The sequence below is a fragment of the Salmo salar genome, chromosome ssa02 (genome assembly GCF_905237065.1).
Source record: "Salmo salar chromosome ssa02, Ssal_v3.1, whole genome shotgun sequence".
Classification (NCBI taxonomy): Eukaryota; Metazoa; Chordata; class Actinopteri; order Salmoniformes; family Salmonidae; genus Salmo; species Salmo salar.
Window position 1 is genome coordinate 56,893,204 of NC_059443.1, and position 9,234 is coordinate 56,902,437.

The following is a 9,234-nucleotide window of genomic DNA, read 5'->3' on the forward strand; positions in this document are numbered from 1 at the left end:
TGTTTTATCTTTCTTTACATGAATTCAACAAAATAATTCATTCAAAACAACTTAGCTTAGGCTTCATTATTCTGACCTGATTTTTAACATTGAAATAATGTTTAGCAAATTCAATATTTCAAGCTGAGAATTATTTTATTTTTTAACTCAACTGCTATTTTTGTATAAATATTTATATTTGAAAAAACAATTATAGAATGGCTTTACCTATTAGAGCGCTTCACCTATTAGAGATGTTCACCTCCGCACCGCCAGGTGGCAGTTTTATCACGCTTGCCTTTACGCAACACAAACGTCATCAGTATGCGACAACACACCAGCACTGCCGCATGACCTTTCTTATTTGGAAATTGAAATATCTAGAAAATGCATGTTTGTTTCAAAATATGATCTCTTTAAAGACTGTTTTGAAGAAATCGCACGTATTTGGTAGTCTTAATTAGGTTTACAGAAATGTTTCGTATATCAGTTACAGTGTGTGGTCGAGGCATTTCTAAAAGGGTGAGCGTTAAACTAGGCTAATGCTAACTTAGCTAGCTGTCACTTTATTGAGGATATATAAAGATGTAGTGGCTGAAATTACTGATGGCACATATAAAACCTAATTGGCAGATGTCCTTTTTTTAGTTGGCTTCATCTTTCTCTGGAGAGAACGCTCTACCCTCAAATTTACGCATCCCTTCCAATCTCGTGGACCGTGCAAGAGCAAGTAAGATCTGCTTGTTCATTCACTGCCTTCTATCATGCACTATGGATCATTGAACTGATGGTGCGAATTTGAAGAAGCAAGTTTTGCTAGTTCTATACAGATACATGTAGACTGCAAGACCCTGCACAGACTCCAGATACAAAGATTTATTCCCCCATTCTTGAATGCAATGTTGGTCTGTCATTTTCAGGGCATTCATTTCCAACTAGGTCAGATGTAAGAAAGCTATTGATGACTTGTGGTCTCTTTCCAGAGAGGCCCCCTCCTCCATCAGACTCCAGTCTTCCTGTGTTGAGGAGGTGTGATGCTGCCGTCCCTGTACACCTGAGCCCAGTACAGACATGGGTGGAGACGTTGGAGAGGCGGGACAGTGAACTTTTGGGTTTGGTTGACCTCCACCCCGATGTCTTTGCAGTCCCTACCAGGTAAAACTGTCAATGTTTAGCCATTGTATTTACATTTAAGTAATTCAGCAGACCCTCTTATCCAGAGAGACTTACATATTCAGTGCTTTATCGTTTGGTGGGAATAGTGACGCATTAAATTATTTTGTTCCCACCAGGATTGACATACTCCATGAAGTTGAACTCTGGCAGAGAAATTTCAAGAGAATTGTAAGTAGCAATAGCAAACCAATAATGAACTTTCTCAGACTGCTGTTGTGGCCATATTATAAAAAATTAGGTGATGAGAAGTACTGGCATATTTCTGTAGGTTTATACCCAAAGCTCTGTACTTATGAGTTGAGCTAGATTTGACTAAATGCACCTGCTCCTACTATAATAACTGAAATCTCCCTTAGAGCCATGCCCACACTAAGGTTAGATCGGAGGTGAGTGGTGGAGGAAGGAAACCCTGGAGACAGAAGGGAAGTGGCAAAGCACGACATGGAAGCATCAGGTCGCCTATATGGAGAGGAGGTGAGGGTCTCAGTCTGTATGGGCCAAGTCAGTAGTATAGTATTGTGATAAGTGGAGGACAGCATTTCACCGGACACATACAATTCAACGCACAGTGACAAAACAAAGATTAGATTTTAAGATGCCAGTTCCAAGAATGAACATAGACAAATCGGTCATCTAAATATCAGTCAGTCCAAAAGAAGGAACAGTCCCAGCTAAGAGCCAAAGTCATTGGAGATATTTAAAACAATTAGAATAAATTACAATTTCTGTTTTGCAGGTGGTGTTTCTCATGGACCCAGAGGACCAACTAGTTTTTATTACATGTTGCCCATGAAAGTACGTGTTCAAGGACTAAAAATTGCCCTCAGCTCCAAACTGGCCCAGGTATGTACCATTTTATTTGTGAAAACACTTTTCACAAGTACAACTTCATTCACATCTTAAACGTCCTCTATATTGTAATGAATGCTTTTTAATTATGCCATCTACATTCCTACTGTATTGATGTTGGATGTTTTTCAGGATTATCTCCATGTGGTTGACACTCTAAACATCCCCACACCTGACCCACAGTACCTCATGGACCTCATCAGACACCGACACTGGGGGGAGTCTGTTTTGATAGTGGATGCGTAAGTATCAGCAGTGGAGAAAAAAAAAACTCAGTTCTGTGGACATCCTAGCTGAGGATTGAGTCTTTGATATTTTACAGGGGCGAAGAGCTTCCTGAGAACATCCTTCAGGCCACTGAGAGCTTGAAGACTGTGAATGTCATTCCAGCCATAGGTAAGTTGACACTGATTTAGAAAATCGGGGGGGGGGGGACGCCCAACTCAATATTAAGGTGTTCTTAATGTTTCATACACAGTGTAATTGACCTAGGAGCAACATTGTTATGTTACATAGTACCATGTAAACTGTATTTACTACACAGGCGAGGGCAAATTAATGTAAAGTTAAAATGTTTCCTGATGACTTTTCTTCTACAGGCCTGAATGTTCATAGCATGCTAAAACACGAGATCCTGGTCCTCACCCTGGAAGCAGTGACGTTTCTGGAAAACAAGCTGCTTTGGCACGACGAACGCTTCACACCGCTGTACCCGTTCAAACTCCCCTACACTGACCTGCCTTGAAGGCACTGGGTGAAGTAATAACGTCATGTAACATGTTCAACAATCCAAATGTTTGTCATGCCTTTTAATATGTTCAATAAAAACGTGTGAATAAATGAAATTCAATGATAAAATATATGCAAACTGGTGACTAAAAGAGCCTATTTAAGACGTAAAGTACATGATGCCTAGAGTCGATAGTTGTTTGGCGGTAGGAGTCCATTGGCCAAGTCATGTCGTATTTCCCATCTCAGGGCGGAGCGTTTCTTCTCTGTAGGCACCACGTAGGTGTTGGGCACAAATACTCTTCGAGGCTTCGGCTGGGGGAAACAATACAAGATGTCAATGTTTTCAGTCATCGCAAGGTATTTAACCCCCCAGAAAAACATTTTATATATTTCCCGTTAGGCCATGTATGACCCATGTCTGTGGTTTCCAGGGAGCAATGCAGCACAGCTCAGTGATTTTACTTATTCCTGTTCAAATTCTTTAAAAGTGGACCCTTCCTTGAAGTAATCACTAATTTGTCATGACTGGAAAGGTGGAGTCCTTGCGTTCACCTGTCCAACCATGTCTAATCAGCCATTTAGGAATGTGATTGGTTAAGGTTTAGTGGACGTGGCTTGCGACCCAGTGACAGGTTTGAGGCAGGTTGGCTAGCGGGTATAAAACAACAGGTCCCAGGTTCAACACCTGATGCCGATTTTGTTTTCTAACTCTCGTTTTTAAAGAACAGTGGCCTTACAGCGATTAATGGTGAAAAGGCATGCCTGCTGCATTGCCCCCAAGTGGCAGACAGCGTAACATGGGTTGCAATGCAGCAGGTCCCAGGTTTGAATGCGAGTCCCGTATTATACAATCTCTATCAACTTGGATTACTTGAACAAACGAACATAAAATGTTGTTATGCCCTCAGAACAACACTGAATAAGAAACTCATCTGTCCCGTCTTCTCTAAATTAGGGGAAAGAGGAATCAAAACACAAATACTTTGTCCATTTGCCTTACAGTCCACAGAAATGTGTCTTAACACGCTGGGCATCAGGATACTAAAAGCAATTTCTTGAAATATTGAATGTTGACATGCATAATTTATGCGGGACTGTGTCAAACATGGCATGGACTAATGACGTTCTTTTTTGGGCGGGGGGGATCCATTTAAGGAATTTTCTGACCTGAAATAATGACAGGATGGTTACAAGATTATAAATGAAGCATACTCACTGGTAGAGGTTGGTACGCAAGCTGTTCCTGAAAATACAAAGAGTGATTAATTCAGACATTATGGTCATGCATCATTACAATTCATCATGATTTGTCCACTACATGCAAAAAGTGGTCTTCAAATAAAGTTTGTAAGCCAACTGAGTTATGGAGAAGGTGTTCATACCCTGATTTCCCAGTGCAGTGCTTTCCTATCCTTCTCTCCTGGTGCCTTGAACATTTCCCAATCCTGCTTGTACTGGAAATACCTTTGGAAGATGGGGAACAATATGAAAATGTAGCACAGATCCAGGGCAATAATCTTTCAAAAAATGTATATTGATTATTTAGACATTTCGGTAATTATCCTCTTACTTTGCCACTGGGTCTGTCTTCTTCAGGCTTCTGGTGTGAGGGTGATCCATCACTGGGCGGATAACTGCAAGAGCAGACATGAGTGACTACGTTTAACTGGGGCACATTGTAACAAGACAGTGTGCAGTGAGCACGATGACGTAACAGCAGTGTGGGTACTTACACGACTTGGGCCGGGGTCTGATATCACTCTCGCTCTGAGATCTGGCCTGTAAGAGATTTAAAACGACATTTGTTGTCAACAAACATGTATACCCTTTGATTCTCAAAAAAGATCCTGGACGTGAGGATAAATTATATTTATTCCAAAAACATCAAACCCTACCTCTTCAAAGAGCATCCTAAATAATCCCCCCCCCCCCCCCGTGAACGAACACTATCTCCCCTCTTACTAGCTCTGACTTTGCTGATAGCTACTTTGAGGAAAAAATTTTACTTACTATGACTGATATGTGGTTGTCCCACCTAGCTATCTTAAGATGAATGCACTAACTTAAGTCGCTCTGGATAAGAGCGTCTGCTAAATGACTAAAATGTACCCAAATTAGCTCTCAAAAAGGCAAGAGTACCCACCATGCCTCTGATGTAGGCTTTGAAGGCACTTGGGAGACAGTCCGATTCAGACCTGTCACTCAGACTGCCTGCATCCTCACTCTCCAGCTCCTGGTGGGTGGACATGGACACATGAATCCCTCCCAGACGCTCCCCCAGCCCACTCACTGCACCTGAGACATAGTGGGGAGACAATTAACACGTTAGCCTTAGTTACCACTGTGTAAGGCCATAAGCAATGCTAGTAAGCTCTAGGCAGGTGTTGTATGATCACTGAGCCGGACAGGCACAGCACATCTCACATTTTAGTTATACAAGTGCTGCAAGAGGGATTATAGTACTATGCACTGGATCAGTGGTTCCCAACCAGGGTACTTGGCCTATCCACAGGGGGTACTTGGTAAGACTCATGAGACCATAGGCTTACTGGTAAAATGCACAAGGGGGTACTTCAGGGGCAAAATTCAGTTGGTGGTACAGTAACCGAAAAAGGTTGGGAACCACTGCAATGGATGACATGAGTTTCAACTAAAATTTCAGGCAAGGTCTTTCGCTTTGTTCTCACGTACAGGGTGTCAGTCCATTATGCACATACTTGGACTAAGGGGATGTTACCTATGGAAATTGTATTTTCATACTATAAGGAGAATAGACCGGGTATGCGGTTTACCCCTTTTGTGTCTTCTGTTATCCTCCCACTCTTCATAAGTCTGAGAAGACTTGGAATCAATTAACTTAATCTTTATTGCTCACCGGCGACTCCAAATCCTCCCACTCCTGCTCATCCTTCACTCCTTTCCTGTCTTCCTCACTATATCCTTCTCCAGTGGGCCTCTCATTGTCTTTGCACTCAGTGAGAGAACTTTCTTCGGGACATATCCCATCTAATACTGCCTTGTCATTTTTAGTCTGAGCCAATGTATAGTCATCTTCACAGTAGTTCACATCAGTGCGGTCTTTGCTCTCCAATTCAACAGGAGGATGATCTTCACAATATGCCATATTAGAGAGGCTTTGACTGTCCATACTTTAATTCTGTCTCGAGGGCATCATTTACCTATTCTCATTAAAATCATAAGACCACATAACCAAATTAATATATACACACACACCTTATATAGAAATTAAATGAAGTTATTCTAAATGGAACAATATGACCTAATAAACAAATATTTGCATCACCAAAGAAATAGAAACTGGCTCCAACAACAAGCATCTGAAAACTAAATACAATTATATACCCTGTAGTTTGGATCCTGGCTGCTGATTGGCTGAAACAGCATTTCAGCCATGTGTATATCAGATTTATGTTGGTAACCAGTTTATAATAGCAATAATATACCTTGGGGGTTTGTGGTATAAGGCCAATACACCATGGCTAAAAGGCTGTATCCAGGCACTCCACGTCGTGCCTAAGAGCAGCCTTTAGCCGTGGTATATTTAAGCAATAAAGAGTTGTGGCCTAAGGGTTGGTTTTAGACACGACACAAACCGGTTTCCAACATAAATATAACAGTAAACAAGTAGTTGTGTCATACCTGTAGTATATTTAAGCAATAAGGCCCGAGGAGGTGTGGTACATGGCCAATATACCACTGCTAAGGGCTGTTCTTAGGCACAATGCAACGCGGCATGCCTGGACACAGCCTGTAAGCATGGTATATTGGCCATATATCAAACCCCAGAGATGCCTTACTGCTACTATAAAATGGTTACCAACATAATTAGAGCAGTAAAAGTCATTGTTTTGTCATACCCGTGGTATACGGTCTGATATAACACGGCTGTCAGCAAATCAGCATCCAGGACCCAAACTGCCCAGTTTATAATGGCCAACATACCACACCCCCTCAGGCCTTATAGTTTAAATATAGTACTCCTAAGCCTTTTTGCATAAATAATATCATGCATAACATTACTGAATTACCTGAATCTTCACTATGTGTTGATTCATCGCAGACGTGAACTTGACCTTGATGTTTCCTTTAGGAAGAAACAGAGTGAGGTTGACTCAAGTATCCTCAATAGCACATGTGACCATTATAGTCTTTACAAAGCTGCCTGATGTAAACTTACCGTACCTAAGGACTTTCCTCTTGATAAAGGGTCTCCCATGCGCTCCTGTGTCTCGGTCTGGTGTGGACGACTGACTGACAGCGAACGATAACTGCTGGAGGTCAGTTAGGTCTGGATCCACTTCCAGCCTATTAGGGGCTGTTGAGGGGCGCTGGTACTTGGGGGCAACAGAGTGCTGAGTGTAGGAGTCATACTCCTGTCTGGCATCATAGTTACTGTTGTCTCTGCTGTATGTGGAGGTTAGCACCTGGGTGGAGCACAGAACAAAGTAACATGCCATTCTAGTATTAGCATTATTATAATTTTTTTATATATAAATACAATACAGCTATCTTATCTGCTGGATGAAGGGGGACTGAATGATTTGGGACAAGAATATGTTAATATATACCCGTCTTTCATGGTGTGATGGACCAGCCTGCGCAATCACATTTCTGAAGGCTGCGGTGTTATCCTGATGTACTGGGGGGAAAACAAGGAAATTACAATCAAGAGACTCAAGAGGAACCACACTGCTCATCAAAAGGTGCAACCAACACTTACTGACCAGGGCCCAGTTTCCCAAAAGCATCTTAAGGCTAAGTTCATTGTTAGAGCCATGGGATCCTATGGTTCCTCTGGTTTTAACAATGAACTTAGCCTTAAGATGCTTTTGGGAAACCGGGCCCTGGTCAGTTATATTTGGTTATGTAGTGGACATGAGAACACATACAGTGATCTCACCTTTAACCTTGGTGACTGCAGGAGGACTTTTGAAGATGGTGCTTTGAGATCTTGTAGAGTTCAATTCACTGGATGAGTGGCTCTTAGATTTTTCATGTCGGATCAGTTCATCTAGATCTATATACGTACACACACACACACACACACACAAAGTTGCTTCTCCACCAATCTGACAGCTAACTTGCAGCGTGAAAGTCACAAAACATCACAGTTATTTCAGATTTAGTCAGCATTTGGTCATCAAAATGTAGGCCTATATTTGCGAATTCTATCAACCCACCTCTTTTGAATTCATGTAGTCTGTGTCTTGGTATGTTGTTGTAACCAAGTGCCTCCAATTGGTGTTGTATTTCATCTTCTGAGAAATCCAGCTTTTCCATTTCCTGAAAAATAATTGTCCCATAAATGTAATATAAGCAAACGTAAGTAGTTAGTAGTTGGATAGTTAGATGGGTAGCGAGATACTGCTAGATAGATAACTACATGAGAAATGATGGATAGCAGAGAATAATGATGGAAGTGATTGACTAAAACCAGCAACAAGTTGTTCGTTAACTTCAGGCTAGACAACCACCAACCAAACTCTCGCTACAATCAACCAAACGTTCGTGATCTCTTCCTTATCTAGCTAGCCCAAATCAACAAAAAGGATGCACGCTAGCAACTAACGTTAGCTTCAAATACACGTTAAATGACCCAATGGCCAGCTAACGTTAAGTAGCTAAGTTATAATAGAACTAGCTAGCTAACTTAGCACGCTAGCAGGATAACAAAGACAGCAGTTCAACACAACAGGCCATTTTGCCAATGCTAACATTGATTGATAAAATGTGTTTTACCTGTACAGTGTGAGCTTCTTAGAATAAATGCGTAACGTTAGCTACGTCTATTTTGCAGCACAAGTATTGAACTGAAACAGTTAGCTAGTTACTGTTGTGATTTCAGAACCAAGACAACAACACAGCCGTTGTTCGAAAAAAACGACGCCCTTTCAGTATTTTCTTCGGTGGATTTAACTTTATCCAGAAATATCGCCGCCTTGTGCAAGAAAGACCGTGTGGACACCCTGGCAATGCAGTCAGTGCCTATGATGATGATGCCTTTACAAGATTTGGTCTGAAATGTGTGAATGGGGAAAGAATAGGGTTTTGGGAAAAAACGCCGAAAATAAGGTCTGAAGTCAACATGATTAGGAGCTTGTATGCGTTTTGTTCTATGCGATAATAGCAGTCAGTTAACATGACCTTTATGAATTATGAAGCCTTTATGTGATATATGTATTTTTTAATTATTATTGCATAAATTATTCAAAATTCACAAAAAGTGATGTTAGCTTATGAAGATGATCTCATAGAACAAAACGCATACACTTTCTTAAGCCTGTTTATCACAGACTCTATTTTAGGCGTTTATCCAAAAACGCCATTCATTTTCCTCAAAGGCTTTGTCCAACCAACCATGGTGGAGTTAGTCCCTACAAAAAAGACGACATTACTACTGTATTTCTTTCTATGAGATGGCTATATAAAAAATAAGCATTAAAGCAAGTCAATCAAAATTGACAATGTAATCAGTGG

General features: G+C 41.1%; 2 protein-coding genes across 2 annotated transcripts; one reads left to right on the top strand and one right to left on the bottom strand.

Annotated features, from left to right (window-relative positions):
• Window positions 1–281: 281 nt before the first annotated feature.
• mrpl4 (mitochondrial ribosomal protein L4) lies at window positions 282–2,849 on the top strand. Its single transcript, XM_014176115.2, has 9 exons — window positions 282–501; window positions 628–709; window positions 963–1,134; window positions 1,272–1,323; window positions 1,512–1,629; window positions 1,892–1,998; window positions 2,137–2,246; window positions 2,327–2,400; window positions 2,604–2,849. Exons 1-9 carry the CDS (start codon window positions 454–456, stop codon window positions 2,747–2,749), a joined length of 909 nt encoding a protein of 302 aa, XP_014031590.1. The 5' UTR covers window positions 282–453; the 3' UTR covers window positions 2,750–2,849.
• Window positions 2,799–9,223, bottom strand: LOC106587578 (hydrolethalus syndrome protein 1). The gene is made up of 12 exons (XM_014176105.2): window positions 8,497–9,223; window positions 7,938–8,040; window positions 7,658–7,774; window positions 7,326–7,396; window positions 6,940–7,181; window positions 6,786–6,841; window positions 4,880–5,031; window positions 4,470–4,515; window positions 4,307–4,370; window positions 4,119–4,200; window positions 3,953–3,979; window positions 2,799–3,048 (listed from the first exon to the last, which is right to left on the bottom strand). The coding sequence occupies exons 2-12, from the start codon at window positions 8,035–8,037 to the stop codon at window positions 2,917–2,919; spliced, it is 1,089 nt and encodes a 362-aa protein (XP_014031580.2). The 5' UTR covers window positions 8,038–8,040; window positions 8,497–9,223; the 3' UTR covers window positions 2,799–2,916.
• Between the last annotated feature and the right edge of the window lie 11 nt (window positions 9,224–9,234).

What these genes read in the sequence shown, in the direction of transcription:
- mrpl4 (XM_014176115.2), top strand. Translation starts at nt 454, where the DNA reads ATGTTTCGTATATCAGTTACAGTGTGTGGTCGAGGCATTTCTAAAAGG. An exon ending in GTCTTTGCAGTCCCTACCAG is followed by an intron (nt 1,135 to 1,271) that starts GTAAAACTGTCA and finishes TGTTCCCACCAG; the next exon opens with GATTGACATACTCCATGAAG. An exon ending in TCTGTTTTGATAGTGGATGC is followed by an intron (nt 2,247 to 2,326) that starts GTAAGTATCAGC and finishes GATATTTTACAG; the next exon opens with GGGCGAAGAGCTTCCTGAGA.
- LOC106587578 (XM_014176105.2), bottom strand. Translation starts at nt 8,037, where the DNA reads ATGGAAAAGCTGGATTTCTCAGAAGATGAAATACAACACCAATTGGAG. An exon ending in CATCACACCATGAAAGACGG is followed by an intron (nt 7,182 to 7,325) that starts GTATATATTAAC and finishes TGCTCCACCCAG; the next exon opens with GTGCTAACCTCCACATACAG. An exon ending in AACACATAGTGAAGATTCAG is followed by an intron (nt 5,032 to 6,785) that starts GTAATTCAGTAA and finishes ACTATGTCTCAG; the next exon opens with GTGCAGTGAGTGGGCTGGGG.